Source organism: Grampus griseus (genome assembly GCF_964374135.1).
Source record: "Grampus griseus genome assembly, chromosome: 11".
Taxonomy (NCBI): Eukaryota; Metazoa; Chordata; class Mammalia; order Artiodactyla; family Delphinidae; genus Grampus; species Grampus griseus.
In genome coordinates this window covers 24,032,098-24,051,738 of record NC_139005.1, presented here as the reverse complement: position 1 = coordinate 24,051,738, position 19,641 = coordinate 24,032,098, and the positions used below count along the sequence as shown (strand labels likewise).

At 37.2% G+C, this 19,641-nt stretch overlaps 1 protein-coding gene across 1 annotated transcript in view; it reads left to right on the top strand.

Annotated features, from left to right (window-relative positions):
* OVCH1 (ovochymase 1) overlaps positions 1–19,641 on the top strand; it is a gene marked incomplete at both ends in the record, with an annotated part of 75,655 nt that overhangs the window by 28,689 nt on the left and 27,325 nt on the right. The window contains 6 exons of the mRNA XM_082665300.1: positions 4,239–4,395; positions 4,714–4,809; positions 7,414–7,638; positions 15,292–15,417; positions 16,866–17,001; positions 17,976–18,115. Of these exons, the coding sequence (XP_082521426.1) occupies positions 4,239–4,395; positions 4,714–4,809; positions 7,414–7,638; positions 15,292–15,417; positions 16,866–17,001; positions 17,976–18,115 (880 nt within the window). The remainder of the gene's footprint in view (positions 1–4,238; positions 4,396–4,713; positions 4,810–7,413; positions 7,639–15,291; positions 15,418–16,865; positions 17,002–17,975; positions 18,116–19,641) is intronic.

The following is a 19,641-nucleotide window of genomic DNA, read 5'->3' as shown; positions in this document are numbered from 1 at the left end:
ATTGATCTTTGTCTTCACAGAGTGACACATGTTCTGTTCTTGCTGACTTTTCCAGTCTAGTTCTTATTTCTCTCCTCTTGCTTACTATTTTTCAGCCACATTGATTGCCTTCTGACCTCAAACTTGCCACATCCTTGTCTAAGTTGGGGCCTTAGCCCAGATATTAATTCTGCATTAAAACGCTATTCCTCCAGGTTTTTGAAAATCCACCTCCTTATTTTTCATGTACGAGCTCAAATGTTATTGAAACTACAAATATATACATGCACGTGTAAGCATACACACAGCTACCATTGTTCTCAACTTTTCACTCTGAGTATTTCCTTTATGGCTATTATTACCATCTAATTTGTTTATATTCTTTTCCAGAATGCCTGGCTCACAGTAGGCACCGAATAATTTTTAAAATAATCAGTAGGTACCATTTGTTTCTTGAAGATTTACCATGTGCGAGGCCCTGTAATAAGTGCTGACCATAAAAGATAAATTAGACAGGCTTCTTCTGTATCACAAAATGTTTGTAATTAACTGAAAAATTCTATATTGTGTATGTGTTCGTACTGAATGAATGAGTGAATAAAAAAACACCTGATTTGACAAATCAGACTATTTTCAAACTGGAAGGGCCTCCTAAGTATAATCTTAAATTATGTGGGAAAAAAATTAGGCCCAGAGAAAATGTTAATTGTTCTACATTACAGATTAAGGAATCGGTCTCCTATTCCCAGTTCAGGATTTCTCCTGTGAAATTCTCCATATAAAATAAACACTTATCTCAAATATGTTATCAGCTCAGTTTATTTTATAAGAAGACAATTAAATTAAAGGTTTAGTTTGGTCCTAAGTACATTTGTGTCAAAAAAAAAAAAAGCCCTGATAAAAAATCAGAAAGGCTATCTTAAAAAAATGCAAATCCTATGTTTTAAAGCTTGTTTTTTTTTCAGTTTTATTGAGATATAATTGACATATAAAATTTTATAAATTTAAAATGTACAATGTGATGATTTTGATACACTTAGGTATTGTGAAATGCTTACCATAGTAGGGTTAGTTAACACCTTCATCACCTCACATAATTATCATTTCTTTCTTGTGCTGAGAACACTTATGATCTACTCTCTTAGCAGCTTTCAAGTAAGCAATACAGTATTGTTAACTACAGTCACCATGCTGTACCTAAGATCCCTAGAACCTGTTAATCTTACAGCTGGAAGTTTACACCCTTTGACCAGCATCTTCCCATTTTTCCCACTTTTTAGGTCTCAGGTATATGTGATATCATACAGTAATTGTCTTTCACTGTCTGACTTTTCACTTAACATATTGTTCTCAAGGATTATCCATGTTGTCGCAAACGACAGGATCTCCTTCTTTCTCATGGCTGAATAATATTCCATTTTAGTATTCAGTATTCTCATGGCTGAATAAATAAACAAATATACATATACACACACACACACACACACACACACACACACACACACACACACATATATATATAATACACACACACATATACTCCATACATCTTCTTTATCCATTCATCCTTTGACAGAAAAATAGGTTGTTTCCATATCTTGGCTAATGTGAATAAAGCTGCAGTAAACATGGGGGTGCAGATACCTCTTCAGTATCCTATTTTTATTTCCTTTGGCTATATACCCAGAACAGGGATTGCTGTATCATATGGTAGTTCTATTTTTAATTCTATTTTCCACAGTGATATACCAATTTATATTCCCACCAATGGTGCAAAAGGATTCTCATTTTTTCCACATCTTTGTAAACACTGTTTATTTCTTGTCTTTTTGATGATAGCTGATCAAACAGGTATGAGGTGATATCTCATTGTGATTTTGATTTGCATTCTCGTGATGTTGAGCACATTTTCATGTACCTGTTGGCCATCTGTATATCTTCTTTGGTAAAATGTCTATTCAGATCCTCTGCCTATTTATAAATTGCATTTTTTTGTTATTGATTTGTATGAGTTCTATAATTTTGGATGCTAACCGCCTATCAGATATATGGTTTGAAAATATTTTCTCCCGTTCCATGGGTTGCATTTTCATTTTGTTGATTGTTTCTTCTGATGTGCAGAAGCCTTTTAGCTTGATGTAGTCCCACTTACTGATTTTTGGCCCTGTTGCTTGTGCTTTTGGTTTCATATCCAAAAAAACTGTTGCCAAAAACAAAGTCAAAGGAGCTTTTCGGGCTTCCCTGGTGGGGCGGTGATTGAGAGTCCGCCTGCCGATGCAGGGGACACGGGTTCGTGCCCCGGTCCGGGAGGATTCCACATGCCACGGAGCGGCTGGGCCCGTGAGCCATGGCTGCTGAGCCTGCGTGTCTGGAGCCTGTGGGCCGCAGCGGGAGAGGCCACAACGGTGAGAGGCCCACGTACTGCAAAAAAATAAAATAAAAGGAGCTTTTCCCTGTTTTCTTCTAGAAGTTCTGCCATTTGGGGTCTTATGTTTAAGTCTTTAATCTATTTCAAGTTAATTTTTGTGGTGTAAAATAGGGGTTCAGTTTTATTCCTCTGCATGTGGTTATTCAGTTTTCCCAACACCATTATTGAAGAAACTAGTTTTTCCCCATTGAGTATTCTTTGCTCCTTTTTCAAATATTAGTTAACTATATAAATGAGGGTTTTTTCTGGGCTCACAATTCTGTCTCATTGGTCTGTGTGTCTGTTTTTATGCCAGTACCATGCTGTGTTGATTACTATAAATTTGTAATACATTTTGAAATCAGGAAGTGTGATGCCTCCAGCTTTGTTCTTTCTCAGGATTGTTTTGACTATGTGAGGGTCTTTCTGGTTCCATGTGAATTTTAGGATTTCTGTGAAAAATGCCATTGAAATTTTGATATGGACTGCATTGAATCTATAGCTGGTTTTGAGTAGTGTGGACATTTTAACAATATTAATTCTTCAAATTCATGAATGTGGGATATCTTTCCATTTCTTTGTATCTTTAATTTTTTCATCAAAGTCATAGTTTTCAGTATAGAGACATTTTACCTCCTTGGTTAAATTTATTCCAAAGTATTTTATTCTTCTGATGCTATTGTACATGGGATTTATATATGTGTGTGTGTGTGTGTGTGTGTGTGTGTGTTTTGTTGGTGTATAGAGACACAGCTGACTTCTATATTTTGTATCCTGAAACTTTACTGTATTCATTGATAAGTTCTAACAGTTTTTTGGTGGAGCCTTTAAGACTTTCTGTATAAAAAGACTTTCTTGCCTGATTGCTCTGGCTAGGACTTTCAGACTGTATTGAATAGGCCTGGTGAGGGTGAGCACCTTTGTGTTATTCCTACTCTTAGAGGAACAGCTTTCAACCTTTCACTGTTGAGTAGAGTGTCAGCTGTGGGTTTGTTATATATGGCCTTTTTTATGTTGAGGTATGTTTTATTTACACCCAAGTTGTTGAGAGTTCTTAATCATGCAAGAATGTTGCATTTTGTCAAATGCTTTTTTGTACTATTGAGATGATGATACGATTTTAACTTTCACATTTATTGACTTGTGTATGTTGAACCACCCTTGCATCACTGGAATAAATCCCACTTGATTATGGTGATTGATCCATTTAATATACTGTTGAATTCAGTATGCTAGTATTTTGGGGGTGTTTTTACATCTATGTTCATTAGGGATATGGGCCTAATTATCTTTTTTTGTAGTGTTCTTTTCTGGCTTTAGTATGAGGGTAATGCTGACCTCATAAAATGAGTTTTGGAGTATTCCCTCCTCCAGTTTTTGGGTAGACTTTGAGAAGAATTCTTGTTTAAATGTTTAGTAAAATTCACTAGTGAAGCCGTCTGGTCCTAGGCTTTTCTTTGTTGGGATGTTCTTGATTATTGATTCAATCTCCTTTCTTGTATTGGTCTGTTATGATTTTCTTTTTCCTCTTGATTTGGTATTAGTAGGTGGTATGTTTCTAGGAGTTTATTTCTTCTAAGTTTATCCAATTTTTCGGTTTATAGTTGTTCATAATGGTCTCTTATGATCCCTTGTATTTCTGTGGTACCAGTTGTAATGTCTCCTCTTTCATTTCTTTTATTTGTGATTTCATTTAAGTCTAAGTATTCTAAGGTATACAAATTCATAAAAATAAATCTTTAAGAAATTAAAGAAATATATTATGAATAAATTATTGATTATTCCTATTCCAAAACTGAAAGCAGGAGTTCTGATTAAAGCAATTTTAGAACATGTTTTCTTGGTGTTCCAGGGAGATTCTGGTGGGCCATTAGTATGTAAACATGAAAAAGCTCCCTTTGTCCTCTATGGCATTGTCAGCTGGGGAGCCAGCTGTCCCCAACCAAGGAAGCCAGGCGTATTTGCCAGGGTGAGTGTCTTCTTGGACTGGATTCAATCCAGAATCAAAGGTAAATATTTTTCAGATATTATAAAAAGGTGCCTCTTTTTTTTCGAGTGGGTTTGGGAGAGGTGAGAGTGATGGAAATCAGCATTATGAAAGAGAAGACCATAATATAGTATTTTATTTATTTTAGTTTCTAAACACATTAAAATTTTGTAAGAATAAGTTCTTCCTTAGGCAGAGTTATGGTAAAACTGACATTTCCTGAGGCTGCTTTAATCCTAGATTTGCATTCTCTTTGAAAAAAATCTGCTCTGGAACAAACTACATTTTGTCCTTAGGCTTTCATCTTTATTTACTTTTAACATGTTCTCCCCAGATGCAGGTCCTGTTTTACTTCAGATAAATAAAGAAAACAAAATCTTAACAAGACAACAATTGCCACCACCCACACCTTCAAGAGACAGTGCATCTGGGCCAGGTAGTAGATGTTCATGTTATGCCATTAATATAGCTAGTAAGAATTTAGCAAAAAACATTGCTCATCTGGGTTCATTAATTTTCTTTGGAATACCGTTAACTGTGTCTTCATTCTGGTTGGTAGTTTAAGCTGAAAGACAGGAGAGTTGTTATTGTTACTGTCTATGGATCTTTTCTACCCCATAGATACAGCTGTTACAGGTAAAAAAAAAAAAAAAAAAGTCTTGTGGTTGTGAACAGTGCTTGAATTTTGGAGAAGTTCATAGAATTATTCTGACTTCTGAGCTATTTATTGCTACATGAACAAAGGCCCTTAGGCCCTTAGGCTTTCAGGTATCTTGCTCTGGATATTAGATGACCAAGACGAGTATCAGTGTTAGTGTCTCTCTTAACTCTCCCCCAATTGTCAGTGTCTGTTTGCTAATAATATTTTTAGTTAAAAGCAAAAAGGAACTGGAGATTTAGATGTCTGTGATAGATTTATAAGAAGATAAAAGTTCCATGATACCATCATTCTTGGTTTCCAAATGGTCAGGATCTTTCCCTTTTCATCCATCTCTGCCCCATCCACTCCCATATACACTCAAGCCCAATAGACAACTAGAAAGAGTTGGAGGAAAATTGAGAAGGACGCAAGAGAGAAGGGGGAGACTTGCTAGAGTGATGACCTTCAGTAGAAGAAAGTGGATGAGATCTAGTGTCCAGGTGGAAGGGCTGGTCTTGGATAGGAGCAAAGTGCAGTTTATCCATAGTTGCCAGATGGAAAGAACAATATTTAGGCACTGCTGCTGTTGTATGGGTACATGTGGGAATGGGAACAGCAGTTCTCCTCTAATTGCTTATATTTTCTTAGCACATGAAACAGAGGATTGTGGGAGAGGCTCTGAGGGTTTTGAGAGAAAAATGAGAAAGTAGTAAACAGTTCTCGAAAAAAGTGACCAAGTGCATGGAATATGAAAATGTTGTAGAATTGTTTGGCAGCATAAAAGCCTCTGAGATGAATGATCATAAATTTAGAGGGAGACTAATCAGTTAGTTTGGTTGTATGTTTTCCTCTGGAGACACTGAGGCATACCACATAGATGCAGCCCAGGTGGAGAGTAGATTCAATCACAGTGGGTTTTTCCAAGTATACAAGAGTATAAGGGAATTGAAAGTGTATATGAGGAAGAGATTAAAATGATGGATGGTTGAAATTCAAGCTAGGAAAATAGTGAAGCAAGGAGGAAAAGTTAAGGAACAAGAAAAGGTGGTGGAATAGATGAATTACAAGTCTCAAAAGGTGAAGGAGCATTGGTGTAAGCTGAAAAATAGAAGGTTGTGGTTGGAGATGGTGGTTCTTGAAAATGAGTTTATGCAAGGCTTACAGTTATTGCTAATGACCAGGTCTCTAGGGGCTGACCCTTTGGAGAAGTGAATGAGGTCAGGTGAAGGAAAAGATCATTGGAGGAAAGTTGAGAGACTGAAAAGATTCAGTGCTGGAAACATCATCTGTATGGCTACTGAAATCAGCAAGATATATGGTAGGAATAGTGTTAGAGAAAATGACTGCTAAAATCTTCTAGGAATGAAGTGGAGTAACTCAGGGACCAGTTATGGGTGGTAGGTTCTGACAACACAAGAGTCAGGAGTCAAAGAGTCATATTTAGATTAAATTAAATATGGAATTGGGGTTGAGATGGAAAGCAGACTTAGGTTTAAGATCATAAAACCTAATGATTTTGATGGTTTAACTGAATAATTTCAATGAGTGCCAAAGTAAGTTAATGCATGTTAAGCACTTAGAATAGGGATGGTATGACCCATGATGAGGGTCAATAAGTGTTGTGGTGTAGTGACCATCAAGTGTGTTCTTTGAACTGTCCCATTCAGACTATTAGAAAATGAACATTGTTAAAATGCAGAGAAGATATTTCTCATTTGTATGTGTTCAGAAATACTTATGCATACCAAAGAACTTCCAAAGTTTTACATATAAAAGGGTATTGTTTTGTTTTACTTCTATGAATATTCTATGAGAAAAAGTGTTAGGATTCTGCCATATTTAACACCTACCCACTCCCACCACTTGCTTTTTACACAAGGGAATGAATGAATCTTAGCAATGGTTTTTTGAAATTGTTACCCCATTTACCAAAAATAACGAGTGGTTGGGACTTCATGACTTTATATGATTCAGTTCCTTTTCTTGATCTCAGTCACAAGCTCCATGAATGTAATCATTTGTCCCAGCAACATAAGTGCTCAGCGAAGTCAATGAAGCTTTTAGGAACAGACCTTCAGTTGCATCTCAAAGAAGGAAAAAAATGAAAACAGGCTGGGATTAGAGGATGCAATGCAGTCCACTGTGCATTTTCTAAGAAATTTTTAAAATTCAGTTAAAAGTCATTTTAAGTAATTATTGTTTAAATTATACATCTACAACCTCATTTCACAAAAGTAGGACACATTAAATGGGATGATCATTTTACCCAAGAACTTGTAACTGATGGTAATTGTTTTAATTTTCTTCTTGCGAGCCTAAATTATTCAAGTTTATGATAAAATCTCATTTTTCTTTGTCTTATTTATGTGGTCCCTGGTGTCCCTATGTTCTGAATCATAGGCTGTTACTCTGAAGTGGAGCTGGAAGAGCCCAGAGGCTTTTTTTCCTCTCCAAGATATCCACTGGATTATAGAGGAAAACTGGAATGTTCTTGGGTGCTCAGAGTTTCACCAAGCAGTATGGCAAAATTTACGGTTGAGTATCTGTCACTCCCTGGGTCTCATGTGTGTGGCGATTCAGTTCTGACTATTTATGAAGAAAACCACAATGAGAGAAGGATGTCAGGTAAACCTTAGGGGCATTTATACGTTGTGTTGGGAGCCTTTTCTGTGTAGGCGGCTTATGTTCAAAGGGAGAGTTTGACTTGGTAATAATACTGAAATGTTGATTCATGTAGTAGGCGTGACTTTTTTTCTAGGCACATTTAATATTTTCAAAATTTGAATTTACAAAACAGGTATACTAAAGGTTGAGTGGAAGTGTTTGTATGTATGTGTATTCGGAAAAAGAAAAAAAATACGGGAGAGCCCAACTTCTTCAAACATAGCAGAACCATGCCAGAATGCCAGAAATGTGTGTAAGACAGAGGAGGGGTTAAGATAATTAAAAATCATGCAGGGGGTAAGGTGCTGAATTTTCAAATAAAGCAAAATACATTAAAGGCTTTTAAAATGGTAGAATTAAAAAGATTTGCTAATAACATGCCAACTGTCATCTCATTTCCTGTACAGGCAAACCTGGTTTTGTTCAGCAAACTTGCCACCTGTTCTTTCCTTTTTTTTGCGGTACGCGGGCCTCTCACTGTTGTGGCCTCTCCCGTTGCGCAACACAGGCTTCAGACGTGCAGGATCAGCGGCCATGGCTCACGGGCCCAGTCGCTCTGTGGCATGTGGGATCTTCCCGGACCGGGGCACGAACCCGTGTCCCCTGCATCGGCAGGCGGACTCTCAACCACTGCGCCACCAGGGAAGCCCACCACCTGTTCTTTGTATAGGTGTAACACAGGCTTTTTGGGTGTCAGTAAAGGGGGAGGTGGGAAGGTGTTGGAAATAATTTGGTTGATGGGGATACCTGGAAAGAAAAGTTTAGGTATGTTACTCTGAGTGTGTGTGATTCACACACAAGTGCACGTGCTTGATTCAGGAGTATACGGAGGCCAGGGAATTGCTTTGAGGTTGAGATTTTCTCAGGATAAATTCTGAGAGATTGAATTATTGACTTAGAAGGCTCAAACATTTATTTAAAGGATCTTTCTTTAGAAATACTATCTCATTTAGACTGCAGAGAAAACGATTAACTGCCTATCCCCCATTGCACATTTTTCCCCTATGATCAGATTACCTTCCCCATCCACCCTGAGTAAAATGCTCCTTGTAGCTGCAGTGAAATCCAGACTCCCTAGTATGACCTTTTGCCTCGCTCTCCCTTAGCTCATCATGCTGTCCCCTCAGGGCCCTTGTCCATCACCACCTCTCCCAGCTATTCAAAGACCTCTTCCTCATGGGTCTTAACTAGAATGTGCCTTCGTTTTTTTTTTTTTTTTTTTTTTTGCTTTGACATTTTTTAGTATAATTTTAAAGGTTACTTTGCATTTACATTTGTATAGCTGAAACAAAATACTGGCTCTATTCCCTATGTTCTACAGCACATCCTTGAGCCTATCTTACACCCAATGGTTTGTGCCTCCCACTCCCCCATCTCTATATTGACACCCTCCCCACTGGTAACCACTAATTTGTTCTCTATATTGGAGTCAGCTTCTTTTTGTTATATTCACTAGTTCTTTTTTTTTTTTTTTTTTTTTTTTTGAGTATAACTGCTTTACAATGCTGTGTTAGTTTCTGCGGTACAATGAAGTGAATCAGCTATATGTGTACCCATATCCCCTCCCTCTTGGAGCTCCCTTCCCCCACATCCCACCCATCTAGGTCATCACAGAGCACTGAGCTGAGCTCCCTAGGTTCCCACTAGCTATCTATTTTACACATGGCGGTGTATTTATGTCAAACTTAATCTCCCAATTCATCCCACCCTCCCCTTCCCCACCTGTGTCCACATGTCTCTTCTCTACATCTACGTCTCTATTCCTGCCCTGCAAATGGGTTCATCTGTACCATTTATCTAGGTTCCACATATATGAATTAATATATGATATTTGTTTTTCTCATTCTGGCTTACTTCATTCTGTAGGACAGACTCTAGGTCCATCCACATCTCTACAAATGACCCAGTTTTGTTCCTTTTTGTGGCTGAGTAATATTCCATCGTATATATTCACCACATCTTCTTTATCCATTCATCTGTGGTTGGACATTAGGTTGTTTCCATGTCCTGGCTATTGTAAATAGTGCTGCAGTGAACACTGGGGTACATGTGTCCTTTTGAATTATGGTTTTCTCAGGGTATATGCCCAGTAGTGGGATTGCTGGGTCATATGGTAGTTCTATTTTTAGTTTTTCAAGGAAACTCCATACTGTTCTCCACAGTGGATGTATCAATTTACATTCCCACCAACAGTGCAAAAGGGTTCCCTTTTCTCCACACCCTCTCCAGGATTTATTGTTTGTAGATTTTTTTGATGATGGCCATTCTGACCAGTGTGAAGTGATACCTCATTGTAGTTTTGATTTTCATTTCTCTAATAATTAGTGATGTTGAGCATCTTTTCATGTGCCTCTGGGCCATCTGTACGTCTTCTTTGGTGAAATGTCTATTTAGGTCTTCCGCCCATTTTTTTAATTGGGATCTTTGTTTTTTTGATATTGCACTCCATGAGCTGTTAGAATATTTTGGAGATTAATCCTTTGTCCGTTGCTTTGTTTGCAAATATTTTCTCCTATTCTGAGGGTTATCTTTTCATCTTTTTTATGGTTTCCTTTGCTGTGCAAAAGCTTTTAAGTTTCATTAGGTCCCATTTATTTATTTTTGTTTTTATTTTCATTACTCTAGGAGGTGGGTCAAAAAAGATCTTGCTGTGGTTTATGTCAAAGTGTGTTTTTCCTATATTTTCCTCTAAGAGTTTTATAGTATTCGGTCTTACATTTAGGTCTTTAATCAATTTTGAGTTTATTTTTGTGTATGGCGTTAGGGAATGTTCTAATTTCATTCTTTTACATGTAGCTGTCCAGTTTTCCCAGCACCACTTATTGAAGAGGCTGTCTTTTCTCCATTGTATGTTCTTGCCCCCCTTGAAATAAATTAGGTGACCATATATGCGTGGGTTTATCTCTGGGCTATCTATCCTGTACCATTGATCTATATTTCTGCTTTTGTGCCAGTACCATACTGTCTTGATTACTGTAGCTTTGTAGTATAATCTGAAGTCTGGGAGCCTGATTCCTCCAGCTCCGTTTTTCTTTCTCAAGATTGCTTTGGCTATTCGGGGTCTTTTGTGTTTCTATACAAATTGTAACATTTTTTGTTCTAATTCTGTAAAGAATGCCATTGGTAATTTGATAGGGATTGCATTGACTCTGTAGACTGCTTTGGGTAGTATAGACATTTTTACAATATTGATTCTTCCAGTCCAGGAGCATAATATATTTCTCCACCTGTTTATGTCATCTTTGATTTCTTTCATTAGTGTTGTATAGTTTTCTGAGTACAAGTCATTCACCTCCTTAGGTAGGTTTATTCCTAGGTATTTTGTTCTTTTTGTTGCACTGGTAAATGGGATTGTTTCCTTAATTTCTCTTTCTGGTTTTTCATTGTTAGTGTATAGGAATGCAAGAGATTTCTGTGAATTAATTTTGTATCCTGCAACCTTATCAAATTCATTGATTAGTTCTAGTAGTTTTCTGGTGGCATCTTTAGGATTTTCTATGTATAGTATCATGTCATCTGCAAACAGTGACAGTTTTACTTCTTCTTTTCTGATTTGTATTCCTTTTATTTCTTCTCTGATTGCCATGGCTAGGACTTCCAAAACTATGTTGAATAAGAGTGGCAAGAGTGTATATCCTTGTCTTGTTCCTGATCGTAGTGGAAATGCTTTCAGTTTTTCACCATTGAGAATGATGTTTGCTGTGGGTTTGTCATATATGGCCTATATTATGTTGAGGTAGTTTCCCTCTATGCCCATTTTCGGGAGAGTTTTTATCATAATTGAATGTTGAATTTTATCAAAAGCTTTTTCTGCATCTATTGAGATAAGCATATGTTTTTTCCCCTTCAATTTGTTAATATGGTGTATCACATTGATTGATTTGCATATATTGAAGAATCTTTGCATTCCTGGGATAAATCCCACTTGTTCATGGTGTATGATCCTTTTAATGTGTTGTTGGATTCTGTTTGCTAGTATTTTGTTGAGGACTTGTGCAACAAGTCCTAGGTCCCACAGAGCTCAGAGCGGGGCTCAGAGGGCCGCGGACCCAGTCTGGGAGCCCAGCCGGCTTCCGGCGGCCCAGTTGGGCAGGAGAAATGCTAGGCACACTCCCCCATGATCCTCGAGCCCCTAAGGGTCTCTCCAGGTGAAGGAACCCCTCCCCTCTCCCAGCCACCCCTCAGGGGCACCAGTCCTGTCCAGTCTCCACCTCTCCTCCCCTCTCACTCTCCCCACGTCCTACCTGGTTGCTTGAGGGTTTCTCCCATCTCCTTGGGTGTCAAAGTCCCCCACCAACATCCAGAAGGTGCCCTAGTTTTGGGGAGATGCAAACTCAATGTCCTCCCATGCAGCCATCTTGACTCTGCCCCCCGACTAGTTGTATTTTTTAGATTCCACATGTAAGTGGTATCCTACAGTATTTGTCTTTTTCTGTCTGACTTATTTCACTTAGCATAATGCCCTACAAGTCCATCCATGTTGCTGCAAGTGGCAACATTTTGTTCTTTTTTATGGCTGAGTAGTATTCCATTGTGTATATATATCATATCTTCTTTATCCATTCATACTTAGGTTGCTTCCATATCTTGGCAAGTGTAAATAATGCTGATATGAACTTTGGGGTGCATGTATCTTTTTGAACTGGTGTTTTTGATTTTTTTGGATATATACTCAGGAGTGGAATTACTGGGTCATATCGTAGTTCTATTTTTAGCTTTTTGAGAAACAGTCATACTGTTTTCCACAGTGGCTGCACCAATTTACATTCCCACCAACAGTGTTCAAGGGTTCCCTTTTCTCCACATAGAATGTGCCTTCTTAATGAGGCCTACCTGATTGATGTGAATTTCATCACTCCCACCTTTGTACTTCTCAGTGGCCCTTCTCTTGGCATTATTGTCTTCTAACCTATGAGGTTGTTTCATGTTTTTATGTCAGCGTCTTCCCTATTGATATGAGCTTCTCGAGGACTGAAACTCATCTCTTCACTTCAGGGATCCCCAGTCCTTAGAACGTTGCTGGACGAAATGAAGGCATTTAATAAATGAGTGACTGATTGAAAGGTCACCTCCTTAAATAGGCCTTCTTAGTCTTAAGTAGCATCATCCTTCACCTCCCACAGTCGTTTTCTATCATATTCTGTTGGTTATTTCATTTGTAACAGTGGTTTCTATTTGAAATCATCTTCTTCACTTATCTGACTCACATGAAAGCTTCATGAGAACAGGGATCTGGCTATTTATTTTTCCCTACTATGTCTCCCCAACTTGGGATAAGAGAGACTCAGAACATTTTTTTTTTTTGCATGAATACATATTGCTAAATTATTCTTCAGAAAGACTAAATCAGGGACTTCCCTGGTGGCACAGTGGTTAAGAATCCGCCTGCCAATGCAGGGGACATGGGTTCGAGCCCTGGTCTGGGAAGATCCCACATGCCATGGAGCAACTAAGCCTGTGCACCACAACTACTGAGCCTGCGCACCACAACTACTGAGCCTGCGTGCCACAACTACTGAGCCCGCATGCTGCAACTACTGAAGCCCATGAACCTAGAGCCCATGCTCCACAACAAGAGAAGCCACTGCAATGAGAAGCCCACGCACCACAATGAAGAGTAGCCCCCACTCGCTGCAACTAAAGAAAGCTCGTGTGCAGCAACGAAGACCCAACGCGGCCACAAATAAATAAAATTTTAAAAAAAATAAATAAATATATTAAATACTTGTTTAAAAAAAAAAAGAAAGACTAAATCATTTTTCACTGCCATTAGCAATGCATAAGAACCTCTTTCACCATGCCCATAACCTGATATTATCAATTTAATAAGCATTTGTACTTTTTAAAAAATCATTAATGAGGATAAATTTTTTTCATGTGTTGGTTAGCTATTTGTATTTTTAAATTTGTTGTCATTACCATCTATTTTTAAATTTGAGTATTGATCTTATTATTGGTTTATAAGAGCTATATATATGTATATATATTATATATATATATAAATACTTTTTCCTTTGTCATAAGTTAGAAGTACTTATTCATAAGGTTGTCGTTTGCCTTTAAATTTTGTATATTTATATGTTGATGTAAATATTTTTAAATTTATTGGTTTAAATACAGTCATATGTGTCTTTGATCTTTGTTTTATCTCTTTGCTTTTATTTTTAAAAATTAATTTCTCAATCCGAGGTCGGAAATTTTTTAATTTAAAAAAGCTTAATCCTGCTGAAATATATTTTCTCATATGGTAAAATGGCCTTATGCCTGCTTTCTTTTTTCAAAAAAATTATTTTCTCCCTAATTTATAGCTATCTTTATCATATACCAGATTCTCATATAGAAGTAAATGATTTCTGGGAAAACTTGCCTTTATCATTGTTCTACTGAAAACCATGTTTGACTTTGTTGTGGATTACCTGGGGAACCCCTATAATTTTTCAATGTAGCATTTCTTTGATTTGAAATTCTCAGCTTGAAACTTCTGGAGTTGTTCTCTCCTTCAGATGATAGCTAGTGGAACTGTAGGACTATGATAGAAACATTACCTCTTACTCAAGTCAGGTAGTATTCTAGTACACTGTAAAATGCTATGTTTTTCCCTGTGGGAGCCAGAAACCATTCAAGAGCTGCGTTCATCTCTTCTTGCTATAAATAAATATTTGCTCATTCTTCAAATAGTATTTCAACATCATTTATCCTAAGATGTTATGCCAACTAATGTTTTTTTCTTCTTGTATATAATCTTCTCCCTTCTTTCCTCCCTACAAATATATATGGAACACCTACTGTGGGCCAGGGACTGACCCTTCTCGGTTGTGGGCATCCAGTAGTGAACAAAATGGACAAAAAATATCCCCGCCCTTACCAACCTTATATTCTAGTTGGGGGAGGACACATATTACAATAAAATATATAATATGTTAGACAGAAGGGCTGGGGGAAAATGACGTGGGAAGGGAGAGAAGAAGCATCTGGGATGCAGGTGCCATAGAGTTATATGCAGTATAACTGGCAAAAGTCTTTCTGAGCAGGTGACATTTAAATAAATGTTACAGAATGATATTGAGTTATTCTTAATAGTAGGTGACTTTGATTCTAAGAAAATCAAGGATTCTTTCTATACCTTTTTAATCAGCCCTCTGAATCATTTTAGAATTATGGTTATAATTTTATGTTCTGTCTTTGACTTAGGTTCTTAAAGTAAAGTGATCAAAAGAAGATTGGATGTAGGGAAAGAATAAATTTTCAGGTCGAAAAAGTTTTCCATCATGGATTTTCACAGTGATATATTTTTAATAAATAGCTTACTTTTCTAGGAGAAAAATGGCACATCAGCCTTATTTTAAAGATAAAATAATTTGCTACTTATTGTCCTTCAAGGGAGCAGTGTGACATAGTCGACTGTAATAGGTATTGAATTTTTGAACGTGGCTTCCAATCCTGACTCCCCACCATCAGTCTGTGACTTTGGGTGAGTCATCTGAGTTCTGGAACCCTGCTCCTCATTTGGCAGAGTGGAGTTTAAGTAATTGCTACACCTAAATTAGAGAACTGTTAAAAAAGCAAATGTTGTTTTTTTTTTTATCAAATTTGATTTTTTTTTTTTTAACCTAGGTGAATTATGTGGGAGAAGGCTTTACCCAATGATTTTCATGAGCTCTGGACCACTGGTGAGGGTGACATTTCATTCCCGTGTGCAAGGTGCTTTTGGCATAAATTATATTGTCTTTAGAGTCCAAGGTATGTTTGGTCATTTAGTAAACTTATAAAGTTAAAAATCAATGTTTTTGTTTTTAGGAATATTTCAAAACTTACACATTGTTTTGTAAGAAAAATTGTCTCTGTGGGGAACGAGCTTATGTTTGAAGGGAAAATCTATTTAAGTGATCTGAGATTGGTCTGGTCCAAGAGGAAAAACTACTCAGTAAATAAGCTGATTGACTTGTAAATCATTCAGAATTGTGATTTCTGGACGTGGCTAAGATATATTGATTGCAAGATAGCATTTTTTATTGTGATTGTGATTTTACACCACACTGATCCTTTTCTGTAGCCATAATTCTTGTGGATTGAAAGATTTGAGTTCTAAATCTTAGCTGGCTGATTAGCTCTGGACAATTTATTATCTCTGTATTAGAGTTTTCTTTATAGTGATATTATAATAATAAAAGGTTAGAATGAGTTGTGAAAACAAACTAAACAAATAGTAGATGCTAGCATTATAAATGTAAACTCATGCAATTCAGAGTTTTCAGACTGCATTTTCAAACATGTCATTAGTGAGGTTTCTGACTCTTGATGAACGTAGGTAACCAAGAGCTAGGTTCTCTCTTTGGCACTGAAAAGCATTGCAGAGAGACAATTGGAAAAATGTTAAGTGAGTAATAAAGAAAAGCATGTATATCATAGGAAAGTTTTTTCCTAAAGAACTATGTTATGAATATTGCTTTTAACAAATATCAAATGATATCACATATATATATTCACATATATATATATATATATATATATAGTAGAATCTAAAATATGATACAAATGAACTTATTTACAAAACTGATACAGACTCACAGACATTGAAAAGAAACTTGTGGTTACCAAAGGGGAGAGGGGAGAGGGGAGGGATAAATTAGGAGTTTGGGATTAACAGATACAAACTACTATATATAAAACAGATAAACAAGAGGGAACTGTATAGCACAGGGAACTATATTCAATGTCCTGTAATAAAACATAATGGAAAAGAATATGAAAAAGAATATATGTGTGTGTATATATATATGTGTATATATATATATATATATATATATGTATTTATATATGTAAAACTGAATCACTTTGCTGTACACCAGAAATTAACACAACATTGTAAATCAATTATACTTCAATAAAAAATTTTTTCAAAATGAATATTGCTTTTAGATGGAATTGTGCAGGGAACCTGCATTTTCTATAGTTATCACACTTTATCTTCCATAGACCCTAGGCTGTGCCAAAGATAATTTGAGAGAGGTGCTGGTTTTCTGTATCTTTTGAATGTTGCAGATAGAAAATTTTTAGTGAAACTAACTACCTCCTGTTAACTTTTTTCTAAAACAGGGAGGAAAGCTGATAGCTCTGAGCTGAAAAGGCATATAACAAGCCTCTTTAAAATTAGTTTTACCTCAATCCCTTTTCTTCTTTATTTTTAGGTCCAAAGAGCAGTAAAACTACCAAATTTCTTCAGAGTTCAAACCAAGAGCATGTGACCACTTGTGACGATGTTATTCTTACCAAACCAACAGGAATCATACAAATCCCAAGATATTTTCACAGAACCACTATGAGGTGAGGAAAGAATGTTTATACTACAATGGAAGAAGTTCATGGATGATCCCTTGACAAGCAGGGACATTTGTTATTTGCTTAAGGCATTATTTTCCACTTCCTTCCCTTAAAGAATAGACTTTGAGATAATCCCTTATTTGAGGCCTTCAATATATGATAACTGAATGTAAGATTACATTAATAAATACTGTTGATAAATTGTACTTTCCTAACAAAAGAGACTATTTATTAGGTAAAGTGGAAAGTCAAATCTCTATCAAAGAGTTTTGGAGATTGAAATAATGTACCTAAAAGCTTCTTGCACATAGTAGGTACTCAATAAATGGTTCTTAAAATGCCACAGTGGAGGGGGCTTCCCTGGTGGTGCAGTAGTTGAGAGTCCGCCTGCCGATGCAGGGGACACGGGTTTGTGCCCCAGTCCGGGAGGATCCCACGTGCCGTGGAGTGGCTGGACCTGTGGGCCATGGCCGCTGGGCCTGCGCATCTGGAGCCTGTGCTCTGCAGCGGGAGAGGCCGCAGTGGTGAGAGGTCTGCGTACCGCAAAAAAAAAAAAAAAAAAAAAAAAAAGCCACAGTGGAAAGAGAACGTTCCCTGAATTAAACATTAGAATAAATTTAAAATGAGAAACAAAAAAATTGAAGATTCATATAGTATCAATCCTAAGTAAATTTATGTGATTTGGGGAAGTTTGGGACAAGAATACTTCTTTAACTCTTATAGGCTGCCAATCAGAATTTATAAAATACAAGTTATTGATCAACCATTCACCATAACGGGTGAACTTTTGACAAATTCAGTATTAGAAAATATTTTTAATTGTTATAGTTTAAATCTTTTTTTCACCTTAAGCACAGAAGAAGCAGGTAGAGTCAATAACAGTGACTCACTGAGTGATGCATTGAATTATGAACAAAGTAAACAACAACATATGCTATTTAGAAGTCATTTCTGACTTTCTTTCATCTGTGCTACAGCTGCCACTGGAGATTATTGGCCCCTTCAAATCACATCATTCGCCTTGATATTGTCAACTTCCAGATGCAACCAATGCCCTTGGCCTGTCAGGGTCACCTGTTGGTTTACGAAGGATTTGGATCAGGCAAAAAATTAATAGGTAACTAATTTCCTGTGAAGAACTATGCTATTGATTTTCTTTCACAAAATATTCTTAGAGTGTTTTATATTCAATGTGTGAATTAGAGATGACATAAATTAGTCTCTTATGTGATATTGAAATAGCCTTACTGTTACTATTTTTTATTGTAATTGAAATTAACGTAACACTCTCTGATTAAGTTAAAAAGGAAACCCAACTATATGCTGTTTACTTGGGTCATACCTAGATTACACTTGCCCAGAAATACTAAAAATAAAGGATAAACAGTCTTAGACAAATGTAACACAAGAAAATTGAGAATATAATATTAATCAGGCAAAATAATGTTCACAGGAAAGGCATTAAATGGGTTTGTCAATTAGATAGTAACCGAAAACCTGATTACAGTGACTTAAATTTATTATTCTGAAAGAAAGAGAAATCCAGAGGGATGCAGATGCACCACAGCTCAACAGTTCAACTCTGTGAAGAATGGCATTACTGCAATTCTCTTGGCCTTTTCCTAATGGTTCCATAATGGCTATCTCAATTGTCACCATTACACTGGAGGAAAAAGGAAGAAGGGGCACAGGGAAGGATTATCATCAAGGAGAAAGCAAATACGTTTCCAGGAATCCTGTAGCAAATTTAAGTCACTTTGGCCAGATTTGTCACATGGCCATACCTAACTGGGAGATGACTAGAGAAAAGGGAAATGGAAACAGGGTTTGGGCTGGCAGACTGATGTTACCCAATATACCCGGATATAGCAGCTTAGAGTTCTGGAATCTGACGGTCCTGCGTCCAGTAGATCACAGTTCTACCACATAGTAATTCAGTGACTTTGGGAATGTTCCCAAAGCTTTCTAAGAATCACTGTCCTCATTTGTGACATGAAGATAATCTACCTGTAACTTTTTGTGTGATTTAAAAGAAGAGACACTCTGCGATCACCAGCACACACAGATACATGGGCATTAAAAATTCCCAATTTAGGGCTTCCCTGGTGGCACAGTGGTTGAGAGTCTGCCTGCCGATGCAGGGGACACGGGTTCGTGCTCTGGTCTGGGAAGATCCCACATGCCGCGGAGCGGCTAGGCCTGTGAGCCATGGCCGCTGAGCCTGTGCATCCGGAGCCTGTGCTCCGCAACGGGAGAGGCCACAACAGTGAGAGAAAATTCTCAATTTGCTTAAGTCAGAGATACAGATGCCTAAGGTAACAAGGTGACTCCCAGAGGGAGAGGATGTGTGGCATTTTCCTGGCCTTTGACTCTTTAGAAAGGACCCAGATGCCAGTGTCACTCTCCATGTAGGTAGAGCCCTGCCAGAGTTGATAAAATAGCCAATTGCTAACCCACTGTCCTTTTATTCTTCGGGCTTACATTACCATCCCAGAAGCAGGTGTATTAACAATCTTTGTGTTTCTACTTAAGGGAATGTTAGTAAACATGGAGCTTTCCTGGTTCCTGAGTCAACATAACATCAATAAGGGCTTAGCTTCTTGTGGGGAGACTATAGCATCTAGGCCCAGTATCCTTGGAAAT